Source organism: Lissotriton helveticus, chromosome 4_1 (assembly GCF_964261635.1).
Source record: "Lissotriton helveticus chromosome 4_1, aLisHel1.1, whole genome shotgun sequence".
Classification (NCBI taxonomy): Eukaryota; Metazoa; Chordata; class Amphibia; order Caudata; family Salamandridae; genus Lissotriton; species Lissotriton helveticus.
The window spans coordinates 147401936-147415323 of NC_136063.1; the positions used below are offsets into that span (position 1 = coordinate 147401936).

Below are 13388 nucleotides of genomic sequence, written 5' to 3' on the forward strand. Positions count from 1 at the left end.
AGAAGTAAAGATAAGCCAAATTATACATGTGCCAAAATAACAAAAAACGGGAAAATGTAATACTGAAGTGCTGCGAAAGTACCAATTTTTAATGCAAACTTCTGAGTCGTGTGGAACTTCATGACCGTAACATATTTTGTGAGAACTATGCAACTTTGCGAGACAAAATATCTGTAAAATCGCTCACCCCTACTGCACAATATATTGACTGGTCATAATGCTCATGTTTAAAAGGCGTCCACTCCGCATGATCCGTCTCAGTCCAGTAGAGTAGCCCAACAAGAGCATAAACTCACAGTAAAGCTTTTCATGTGTTTCCTGAACATGGATGTTCCAAATTGTGCAGTTCAAGAGATAAATGTAAGCCCTCTAGTGTACACAATGCCAACTTCCTTGTGATTTGAAACTGTCTGAAGGTGTTATTGATGCCCTCGTGTGTTTCTAGATCCAGCCGGACCTGCGGGAGCTGATGGAGACCATGAATCGAATGAGCCATCTTCCTCCAGACTTTGAGGGCAGAGAGAAAGTCAACCTCTGGTAAGTGGACTAGACGTTAAGCACTATTTCTTCTCTCAACAAATGCAGGTCTTGGTCTCACATTTGCAGGGGTTCGCCTCACTTATGCAATGTAGGCACTGTATGTTCTAAGCATTGGTGAACTGACGTACACCCTTTACATAATTTAAGAAACCTAGCATGCTCGTCCAATGAATACATTTGATTCCCAGCTTCCTCAATTTGACATTTTTCTGATAGAAGTAGAATGCATCTTGGTGGCAGTCACCAGTGCAGTGCCAACCTAACTGATTTTACAAACTTCACTGTGCTTCACCTAACCCGCTCCACGGTGTTTCTTTATATTTTGTATTGTACCTTGTGGGATGACACTGCAGGTCCTCTTCTGTCACTTCTATCAATATGACAATTTTTTTGAGGGTTGTGGCCAGGAAACAAGATCTACCCTTCCTTTCCAGAACACCAACCTTCTGCAGACTTATGAGTCTGAAGGCTTATGGTCTTCCCAAGTTATGTTAGACTTTTAATTAGTGTGCTCACCTTAAGACACCTTCATCATAGCAGAGATTTACAACACACTAGACCATTGGATCCTGTTGAAGAGACTGATCTGTAGGGCATGGTGTTGTGAATTTAATCATACAAAGCCTAGATGATTATTACCTATGCACCACGAAGCCACCATTGGAATGATTTCTAACAATAGAGATCCTCTTTCTACACTCTTCTGTGTTACTGTGCGAGGACCTTTGAGTCAGTCAGTGCATAGGCTAGGAATTTCATTATAGTGAGACGCACTAGGCTCTTCTACATGAGAAATCACACTTTAAACTTCGTAACCCTTATTGAAACAACAACCATCTAGATAAAAGCAATATAAATGTATACAGTCAGGCAACATGTAATCTGAACACCACTACTCTTCTAAAGTGCAGTGTTAAGGGCACTGTCTTCTAATAGCTGTTATTGCTTACCGGTATTCTCCTACCCTAAACCAATCTGCCTTGTATTGATTTAGTAGCTTTGTGCTGCTGCAGACTAAACATACCTGCCTCTGTCTGTGTGGCTTCGGAGTATTATTTGTTCCAGACAGAAAGCTGATGTTCTGTTGACTGAGAGTCATCTGGCCACGTGCTTTTCCACATATATATCCTTGGCGGCACCTTTAATATACAAAATGTACTTGGTGCACTCAACTAGCTGCACTCTATAACTCATCACACTGAGCTCTGTCATGAAAGGAGGCTGCATGGGTGTCTGTGGACAAGACTCTAAGCACAGTTGAAAAGGTAAGGTAAAGCTTGGGCTATGGACAGCGCACTGAAATGGGTTAAAAAGATGGAAGAGTCAACTACAGCAGTGGTTCCCAACCTGTGGTCCGGATACCCCCTGGAGTCTGTGGGCTTATTTTTTTCATTAAATAGTAATCAACCACCCTTACTTCCAAATAACTTGCTTCCCTGTGACTGCAAATATCAATCCGCTGTGGAAGGATAGAAGTAAAGTTGCTTGCTACAGTCTCATAGCTTTGGGACTGTTCTTGTTTCTGTTTGTTTTTATTGGCATTGCTGGCATCTGATCTAGATTCTGCCTTCACCTGGTCTCATTGTCCTGTCTCTCTCATTCATCCACAGGCTGCAAAAGCTGAGTGGCATGTCTGCCTCAGATGAGCTGGACGACTCGCAAGTCAGACAAATGCTTTTCGATCTGGAAGCCGCTTACAATGCCTTCAACCGCTTCTTGCACTCGTGAACATACGGCTGCACCCTGGACGCCCTTGACCCTCCCGACCAACGAGGCTCCATGCAGACATCTCCTGTCTTCACCGTCCGTGAACACATGCAATGTCTGTCCCTCATGCCGTCGGGTCACTGCTGCTGGCAGGGACTGCTCCATTCTCCTGTGGCAGCCCCACATTTCCTCATCTGTCCTCCTCCAGTTACCACCTTCATTCTCCTGTGACAACTGATGTAGAAAATAGGATTTCAGTGTTGCTGTTAAGGTGGTAATGATAATGTGGAAAAGTTTAGTATCAAGACTAGCAAATCCAGTTGTGAAGTCAATGTTCCTAAGTCGTTCTGCCCTTTTAGGACTTTAGCGTACTCTAGGTGGTATTAACTCTAATAGTTATTTTTATTTTAAAGTCACCCTTCTGTTTTGAGTATGCCATCCTTGTGTTTATTATTCAAGTTGATAAATGACAAAACCAGATTTTGTATCTTTTTGCACGTTACCCTTCTCGGATATAGTGCCTGCCCGATAGTAGGACCAGGCACAACTGTATTGGTCTCCCCGAGGAGCAAAACTACGAACTTAATTCACATGTGCATCTACTAAATGCAGTTTTATTGTGTTTTCCTTCATTCTACTTTTATGAAACTGATGGAATGAGTTGGCTGATGTTTTGACCCATTTTACGTGACCCTTGGGGGCCATGCATTCAAATGGACTTTTCAACCTCTTTTGACAAAAGAGATAGAGCACTACAGCACCTAATGGTTAAACTGCACTCCATCGATTTTAGTAAGCTATCTGATTTTAAGTCATCAGGGTGGGATTAGTGGGCCACATTGCAGCATAGCTGCTCTCTCAGTGCTCTGCATGGCCACCATGTGCTCTGCTGTTGACTTGAACTCCGCTACGCTGTCGCTAAGGTTTCTCCTCTGTCCTTCAAGGTACCTGGATTTTTGAGAGAATTATTCTCAAGGTTGTGAGCCACACCTTTTCGGTCTAGTAGTTTTTGAATCCACTAAACATGAAACGTTTATGGAGATGTCATTCACATAGGACCTCGACATTTTTGTAAGTAAAACCCCACTCAGTGTGTTTCTCTCTCTTTATTTTATAATGGGTTTAGCAGAAAGAATTGTTAAAGTTATTTAATTTACCAAACACGTGCTGTCATGTAAAAGTATGTCTGACTTTGCCTGGGTGCTTCTTCTCCTTTTTCATTTTCCTTGAAAACTCTTCGTTACTTTGGCAATGTAGCCAGATGCTAGCGGCAGTTATCGCCACCTGTGTCCATGACGCAGGCTTCCAGGCTGCTGAGCAGTGTTCTGCCACTTCTCAATTTGACTTGCTTGGTTCCCATGACCGTTGCAGTCATTATAACAGCTTCAGTCTCTGCCCTTTGATAAAAACATTCACAGGATTTTTTTGATCACTTGCTGTTCCATCTGCTCTTAAAACAAATACAATTGGATTTTTTTGTGGCTTTGAGGAAAGGAAATCCCAATTAAAAAACAATAAGAAAGTTCCTTTACAAATGTGGTGAGCAACATTAAATGTAGATATAGACCTGACAAATGGCCTCTCGCTGGTGGCAAGCTTAAACTTTCTGAGCAATCTAGTGCAGTAGCTCTCATTCGATGGAGGGGAGCAGCCAAAAATACATTGGGTAGGTAGGCAGGGGTTGAGGGTAAGTTGGGGGAGCATCAGGGGTCAAACCCTAGAGCCTACTTATAAGTGAAAGAAAAATCGTTTAACTACAAAAATAAAGTGTCAACATAAACGCTCATGGACACAGGGTATGTGCAGAATCTGCATGAATACTTTTATATATTGTGATTTCTGGCCACATTTTATTGTTGTTGATCATGTCCCAGATTAATCTAAACCGCGTGACCCTGGTGGGTTTCCCAATTCTCCTGCAGTGATAGAGGAGGCAGGTTGGCACTTAAGATTCAAGAACTCCGTAATGTCTTGAGTGCATGGAAGCACTTCATCCTGACAGGCAGACCTTCTGGCACTGTGAACTAACACACTTAGCATGCCCCTGAAGCAGTACTATTCAAGGCAGGATAGACTGGGGGTAAGACTTTTCCTCTTATCCCGCATCTTGTCAATAAGTAGATTCTTTCTGTCTGCAGTCACGGAAAAGGCTCTTTGTTACTAGCAGTAATACTGGTTTTAAAAATGTTGTTCGCCATAGTTATTGCAAGAAAATGACTAAGTGAAAATATGTCACATCGAAAATGTAATTACATTGGGGTAGGTATGCAATTGTGAAGGCAGGTGATGGGGAACATCATGGAATGCATCATTGACCTGGTAAACTATGCATCCATGCATGCATGTGTCTAGCATTGTGCATGGGATTCTAGCACTGAGGAGCCAACTCTGATATGAGACATGATGGGAAGGGAAAATATGCAGCAGTAAGTAATGCACAGTGGTGCTCTCCCCGTTCTACTTTAGAAGGTTTTCCAGTTTGAGCAGTTACCCCCGTGAAAAGCACCACATTCACTGGTACAGCTAGTGTAAGAACTTTCCAGAGTTTAGCACTCCTGCTTACAGTGACCGACTGTAGCGGTTATCAAAAGAACACTCCTGTTGTTAGGGGAAAGCAAAAAGTGTACTGAAGTGGAGGAAAAGCAAATTAATTCGACAAAAATGCAATGTTGGAAAACCACTGAAAGAATAAAAAGCGAAAAGAAATGAATTGTAATCAATGGGCATGGAAAAACAAGGAACTTTAACAACTTGGAGTCGAATGGGTAGCGAAATTGGCACCTAAGCTTCAGGACTCCGCAGTGGAAAGTAGATATAAGTTAGAGAAAGTCAGATTTGATCTTGCGCAATCTGGGAATAAACCTGTGCATTTGGCTTCTGTCTTTGTGTTGATGGTCCTGCCCTCCTGAAATTTGGAAACAAACTACGAATTGTAGTGTTGGACTCCTAAGAAGCCAAGGTTGGCCCCACTAGAATCTCACTTTAACACTTGCTGAGTATGTGGTAAATCCCCAGGTCCTGCATATTGGTTCCTATTCCTTCATCTCTCCACAACGCCAATCACCTTCAGGTTTTTAGGTATGTCAGAACCCCACCCTCCTTCCAGTGCCATGGACTTGTGAGTGCACCTTGTTACTGGAAAATTGTCCTTTTAAAATCACACAGAATTACACCAAGCCATTCCTGAGATCTGATAGTGCAGGATTGTACCAAGCAAGATCTAAGATCATTTTGTCTTTAGCAAACACAGTGATTGGTAGTTTAATTTTGACCATCGAAAGATAATGACTCAAAGTCAATATGGTGTCATCTATTGTCCGGGAGGGCACTTGGGAAAACTAGTGCCCACGATGAAGAAAGGATCAGGGATTTAAATTGTAAAAAAGAAGGTGCTGTGCAGTGCAGAGGAAACTACAGATACCTCAGGACTCTGGGGGCCAAGTGCATTACACAGTTTGTATCCACTGCCTCCCCACTTCTCTGTCTGCTCTCAACATCCTCTTCAAGGTCATTGTCTCCCTACTTCATCAACCCTCATGGTGGGCTTCGTCTGCTGTTTGTGATGGTACCAGGTGTGACGCCTACACGCCTGTGTGGATTACTGCTGGTCCCATTGCTCTCCATGGTTCCTCGCTTTCATTTATGACAACAGGGTTCCTGGTCCCAGCAGCAGTGTGAGGATACATCCTCTCTGTAATACAGTGAGCCAGTGACTGCATTGTGATGAGTGCAAGCCATACTGTGAACAGGTGCTCCTGTACTGCCTCCTTGCACTTGCTTCAAACGTGGTGGATGATGGACCTCTACTGTCCGCTATTACTTAGTCGACTGTGTCAACACATGTTGATCTTCAGTATCCGTAAGCCAGCGGCTGTAAAGAACCCTCTTTTCAGTCCTGTTGTTTGATAGAGCCCTTGATTGGACATCCCTCTCTGTCTGTATTGCTCTACCGTTTTTTCTGATTCCTTATGATTGTACAGATCTGTAATATTAGAGATTAAAGTTTGACCTTCTCTTGTGATTAAGTATTTTGTATTTCTTCTTACTTTAACTTAAAAATAGTGAATTCTTGGATAAATGTTTGGAATGATCTGATGTACATCAAAACAGTTGTGCCAACCCTACGTTTGCACCTCAAGTATGGGTTACAGCCACTTCATTCCTATACATGAAAGCTCCTATAACATTGTGATCTCTATCCACCAACATGCAGACCAGACGCACATTTACTTAAAAACTTCAACACTCTCTGATATATATTCACTCTGAGAACAGATCTTTTGAACATGTTCTTGAAAAAGACTTTCCTCACCCTCAATCCTAAAAAAGTTGGATGTACCCTTTTCTAGATTTAACATATGAAACCCTTCAACCCAGATCTTCATAATCATCCACACATGGATGAATCCTCTACTTCACTCTTGCCATCTGTCTCTTCGCTCGGAGTTATGCTGGACCTATCTCCTATAATTTCACATGTTAACAAAATTATAAAAACAGAACACTTTCAATTTGTGATTCTGGCAGGGATCTCACAATCATCCTCCTGGTCCACACGGCTGCCCTGCATGCTGCTACTCAACTCCTTCAACTAAAAAGATGTGCCCTCAAAAGAAATTAGGGCAAAACCTTTTCTGCAATGATTTTGTCGACTTCTAAAGACTTATCTTTTCATACTACATCAGTCTGAATACATATGATGTCAATATCTCTTGGGCTTCACCTCTCTCGTTCTACAGGTGTGAGAAAGTTGCTCTATATATACTGGACCAAAGTAAGGTACAGTGTGTATAGAGTTCACAATCCCCAGAGGTATAACAGAGGTTAAAGCCAGGTGTGACCTTACTCTCAAAAGTGGTAGCTTGGTCGAGCAGTAAGGCAGTACCAGGGGACAGTGTAAAGCATTTGTTGTACACACTCAGTCAGCAAAAGGTTTCACACACTCAAAGACTGAACTCCAGGCCAATTGTTTTTATATCAAAGATATAGTTGTTTTATTTTTAGAACCAGCAGGTATCAAAATATACTTTTCTCAATATGAGAGGTCTCAGGTGAGTACTTTGCAGAAAGACAATAAACTTTGTAAACACAATAGGTACAGGGGTTGCAGTAGGCAACACAATTTATCATTGAGCTCAATGGGTTTTTCTATATAAGTACAGCTGATTACTTTGTAGATTACTTTGGTAGTTCCAGGACTGGATCCTAGATTCAGTCCTGGGGTCTAAGCTGAAAACAGTTTAGTACAAACGTGTTAGGTATTGCAGTGATTTTTAAGGAATATAAAGCTAGTTTAAAAGTTCACACTTCGAAACTTTTCAATGAAAATCTGGCAATGTTATCCAATGGGAGAAAATTAAGGTTGCAGTTAAAGTACGATCTTGTAACTTTTGTAATCCAGTACTGGGCTCCTAGGTCCAGCACTGGGGTCTCAACTTAAAAAAGGTAAGTAATTGCGTTTCAATATTTGGTATGATTTTTAAAGAATATTTCAAGTTTTCAAAAGTAGATACTTTGAAGAAATTTCATAGAAAAGCAGACAATGGATTCCTATGGAGAAAATACAGGTTACTAGTAAACCCGGTTAGGATTACTTTTGCGGTTCAGTACTGGGCTACAAGGTACAGTACTGGCTTCTCTCCTGATCACAGGTGAGTACTTTGGAATTCGGTTGATTTTATATGAATTTTTTTAAGTTTTCAAAACTTCACACAGGTAAGTGAGTTACCGGTTTCCAGGTGAATACTCGACTGGTGAAGTTAAGGTTCTGGGCATAGGTCAGGTAGGTATAGTTGGTACACCCATAGCGGCACAGGGGCAGCTGGGTGCAGAGGTAGTTAGGCCCAATGTTATCCAATGAGGGGCAGGGGGCCTCCGGTTGGTGACTGCTGGCTAGCAGGCCACGCGGCTGTGGGAGCTGGGCTCCGGGTCACTTGCTCAGGGCAAATGGGGAAGTAGGATAGGGCAAAGGTTGCACGGCCAGAGGCACTCGGGCGGCTGGGTGCAGGGTGCTTTTGAGTCGTCGGGTGCTCAATGTTATTCAATGGGAAATGTAAATAGTGAACAAAGGCTCGGGGACGGAGACTCTTCAGGGGTTACCACCACTTCGAGAGGTAAGTTGGGATCTTGGAGCACAGGTAGGTACCCCAAAGGGAGGCGCACGGAGCTGCAGGGCGCCGGGGTGTCTTTGGGTGTCGTGAAAGCTTACCCTCAGCTGGTCGCGGTTGGAGGCGCCCCTGGTTCTGAGTCTGCAGGCGTTGTCTGGTTTCTCGAGGAGGGTCTTTGGGCACTGGACTTCGGGTCCCAGTCGCCTGGGCAACGTCCATCGTGGTCTTGGGTCACTCTGGCACGGGCCGGGCTCGGCGGATGCACAGTGGGTTGGTCTTGAGCTTCCTGGCTGGCAACAGGGATGTTGCTGTTGAAGCAGAGCCTCTGCTTAAGGGAGTCCCAGTCTTTCAGAGGGTCAAGGCAGGCAGGTCCTCCGGGTGTCCCAAGGTTGCTGTCCGCAGGAGTCGCCGGGATTAGGCAGGAGCAGGTTCCAGGATCGACAGGCCGGTAGGGCTGGGGCCAAGATAGTTGGTGTTATCCTGTTGTTAGTAGCTGCACGGCAGGTCTTCTTCTTCTTGATCTTCTTTCTTCTTTTCTTATCGGGATCTAAGGAAGATTCAAGGTGCCCTTAAATACTAAGTTTAGGGGCGTTACAGGTAGGGCAAGGGCAGGGACCAATAGGTCCCTGTCCTGGCGGGGGTACACCCCCTGGCCTGCTCCTCTCCCGTGGGAGGGGGACAGGAGCCCAGCTGTGATTGGGCAGGGCACCCCATCTCCAAGCTGGCCGGAGTGTGGTAAATAAATAAATAATACCCTATTTTTGACTAGACTTATAGCATAACAGATAGCTCAATAAAATAAGAGTCAAGATTCGAGGTAGTAGGAGTTTCTGCAGGTTTATTACAGCATAAGGACAGGATCAGGACAACCTGCATAGGAACAGAATGACAGGGCCCAGCAGGACAACTGGGGCCCAACAGGGGAAAAGAGGCCCAGCAGCTGCTGGGGCTAGGTCTGGGATGAGCGCGCTAGCTTTTAATAACAATACATCGATTTATATACATAGCGCAAACACATAGCATTACATTGCAGTAGGCGTAGCAGTGGGTGGAGCAGAAGGAGTGACGCGTAGCAGTCGCGAGAGATAACAGTAAAAGTAGGTGTAACTGGGAGTATACATAGACATGTGATGCAAACGTAACAGAATATGTCATGAATGGGCGGAAACATAGGAGGGGGCTACCTAAGGAGCCGGGACCTCTAACCTAATGGTGCGCGAAAATTGGCAATGACGTGTTACTAGGAGAAGCTGGGGGCTACGAACTCTGTGCTAGGAGCAGAGACTAGAGTCTGGAGGGTCGGAGCGACATGTACCTAAACCCTATCTGGTATCTGATGTTTAGGGAACATGTTGATATAAACTAGAAGTCATGAGGGGAAAAGCTAACTGGATTCTAAGACTGGACCATGCATTATTCTACATGTAGTGCGTGATGAAGAATACTAAATGACCATTAAATACAGTATTTCTCTAACGTGGAGACGAGAAGGCTAGACAATGACGGAAACTATTGATGCAGTTCAGTAGTTTAGGAATGCAGAAGAGGAGAACTGAACTGATAGCTGGAATCATAACATACTCTTGGCAGACTCAGAGGCAGAGCCGGGCTGCACCGGGCACTGCGAAGCAGGAAGTAAGTGAAGGGTCGAGGATACAGGTGGGGGCTGTATCGCTCCTCAGCGAGGCTTTCAGGAGACAGGAGCTGAATCTGTGGTCCGGGCCCTTTTGAGGCCTGGAAACGGGGACTTTATAATGAAATAACGTGCACACTGGGAAACGTGGCAACATTACTTTACATAGGCCTGATATTCGTAGTATTCACGAGGACTGGAAACTAACATACTAGAGGTGGACACAACTATAATTGCGTCATTAATCGGACATGGGGAATAACATATGCATATTGGTCATGCACACATAACATATGATGGATGAGGCGTAGGGACACAGAACATGGCAAAATTTACTTTTCCACATTCCCTCCTTGTCACTACGTTTCCATCAGGAAACATCAATTTTCATGATACCATCTATCATTTCATACAGTACCATTTGCTCGTCTCGAATTGTCTTGGAACGGGATTTAGAACGGGGCTTGGGACTAGGAATACAAGAGGTAGCACACATGCTGCAAATCGCAGGGCCACATTGTATACAGAGGCAGCAGCTAAATATGATCGCTACTGCAATACCCAAAAAGGACAGGACTTTCCATCCCCATGCGGAAATTATATTCCAGAACCAACCGGACCATGTCCAGGTGCCTGGATCTTGGTGTAACAGATGGGCAATTTTATGGAGTTTGGTTATAGCTGAATAAACAGACGGCGCGTTATTTGGAATGAAAATGCAGCAACTAGATCCGATGACTCTACAGGCCCCGCCCCTATCGGCCAGTATGACGTCAAGGACGAGACGATTTTGCAAAACAACAAATCTCATAGCAGATTGTTCTTCGGTTAGGTTACCTAGAGCAGAGGCAGTCTCATTTACTACAGCTTCAAGGGTTCTTGTTAACCTACGGATCAGTTTACTATTCTGGACAGGTCCTATAAAGAAGAAGAAACCTCTATTGAAATCTGTATACTGTTCTAGAGTAGTTTCAGTATAATCGACAATTGGGGACTCCCTTCTATGTCTAATGTGTACTAGACGTGTGTTTCTGTGATAATCAGATGGGGCTAGGAAAACAGGTGGCAGTAGGAAAGCAATGTAATAGGTTCCCTCCCAATCGAGGGGCAGACGAACATATGCGGTCTGACCACAAATAAAATAAGAATGACGTGAAGCTTTGAAAATAGATTTCCCACTGTCACTATACTTGATAACAGTAGTACATTCACTATGACCTACATGTATGGAACCATAACTACGGACACATAATTCGCCTTTGACTGGTAGTACTGAAATAGCAGGTAAGTCTGGAGTAGTATCAGACTGAACATTCAGGACCATGAAATTCGACGAATAATTACCTAAATTATATACTTCATTTTCTAGATCTAAACCTGTTCTGTGGGGGAGACCTTGCGTGTCTGGGAAACATGTTCTGTTAAGAAAAGACATATCTGTTGAGGATGATGTTAACGTGGACCATGCTCCACACGAACCATTGTGTGAGAATGGATAAGGAAAGAGTGGCAGAACTCCTTTCGGTGTCTGGAAAGGGGGGAGTCGACCACACACCCAACAATTAGTGGCATTGCTGGTCTGGTGTGAGTAATGTAGCATACGGATGAATGTGTTGTTGCGCATAGCGAGGCGGTAAGAATATTCGTGAGGAGGCAGATCACTAAACGTGTGCTCTACTGTAGCATTAGCAGACATATTTACATGAGGAACTGGACAATACAGATAGAACGCATAGCTGGTGCAGGAAATCATAATGCTGATGAATAATACGAAACTCAGAAAAACGATACATCTGATTGAACTTCGACTGACTCTCTCACTATGGGGGTCTATTTTATACATGTCAGAAACAGTCTAACCGTTTCACCTAGGGGAGGACTTATACAATCAAACTGACTGACTTATTTTACTAGACCTGAGCTTTAACTTATACTCCTGTTGCGGAGTTTTCTCTAACAAGGGAGGGGTTGTAATAATGTCTTGTGCGGGACAGTCCTTTAAAACAATGTTCTGGCAATCCTTCGAATCTTGGAAATCCTTGGAAATGTTCTTGGAGACTGATTTCAATCCATTGAAAAGTTTTACATGAGAAAGGTGGACCCACCCCTTCCTGCCTTCCAACTTGACGGCAGTACGGGTGGTCAAGAGGACCTGACGTGGCTCCTTCCAACGTGGTTCCAGCGGACTTGATCTGTCAAAATTTCGGACCATCACAAGGGAGCCTGGAACGATCTCGTGCGGTGCCACCTCGGTATTGTCTGGAAATGCGGCAGCAACCTGTGAACGACATGAGTTGAGGGCAGACATCAAGGAAGCTAGGTAATCTGTCAGCATATTACATGAAACATCGGTAATACTTCGGGGTCTAGGAGTACCCCACATGTTAGGGGGGCGGCCGAATACGACCTCATACGGGGACAGACCTGATCTGGAATGTGCGACCATACGCATATAAAACAGGGCGACTGGCAGAGCTACTAGCCAGTCCACACCTTTTTCTTTACAGACTTTTGCAATACGGATTTTCAGGGTCTGATTATGCCTTTCTACGAGACCGGCTGCTTCAGGATGGCGTACACAATGGAACTTCCACTGGTACCCTAACAAAAGGGAAACGTGCTTCATGAGTTCGGATGAGAATGGCTGGCCGTTATCAGAATATACGACTCTAGGGAGTCCGTATCTAGGGAAGAATTCACGAACCAACTGCTTGGCAGTGGTCGCGGCTGTGTAATCTGGGACTGGATATGCTTCTGTCCACCTGGACAAAGCGCATACAACTACAAGGACATACTTGAAACCTCGACATCGCTCCATCTGAATATAATCCATCTGGAGGACCTCAAAAGGGTGGTCAGGGGGCTGGAAACCACCTTGTTCCACCGGGACACTTTTACCTGGATTAAACTGACAACATATCATACAGGTACGGACTTTCTGCTTGGCTGCAGCTCGTAAATGCTTGTTGAACCAAATGTTCTGGATACTGTCTAACATAGCTTTTTCTCCTAAATGTGCTGGACTATGTACGGTATTGATAATGACTTGAACCATAGAGTCGGGGAGAAACCATGTGGCCCTACCCTTCGTTAACCATCCTTGATCTGTCTGGACCCCTCCTTGTTCGGACCATTTCTTGATTTCAGAGGGAGTAGCATGTAACTGGATATCTATGACATCTTGTGTAGGGTCCTTAACTGTCATGCATGTAATCGGATCTGGAGTATGTGTCATGTTAACTGAAATATCTGGAGTCTGTGCTGTAAGCTTGGCTGTGCGGTCTGCTAGATCGTTACCTTGGGAAATAATGTCAGTAACTTTCGTATGTGCTTTACATTTCATGATAGCAATGGATGTCGGTAAATGTATGGCATCTAACAGGGCTTGAATAAGGAGACCA

General features: G+C 44.1%; 1 protein-coding gene across 1 annotated transcript in view; it reads left to right on the top strand.

Annotated features, from left to right (window-relative positions):
- Positions 1–6268, top strand: part of VPS28 (VPS28 subunit of ESCRT-I) — a 50195-nt gene extending 43927 nt beyond the window's left edge. The window contains exons 9-10 of the mRNA XM_078686615.1: positions 446–537; positions 2151–6268. Of these exons, the coding sequence (XP_078542741.1) occupies positions 446–537; positions 2151–2268 (210 nt within the window). The 3' untranslated portion in view covers positions 2269–6268. The remainder of the gene's footprint in view (positions 1–445; positions 538–2150) is intronic.
- Positions 6269–13388: the final 7120 nt, after the last annotated feature.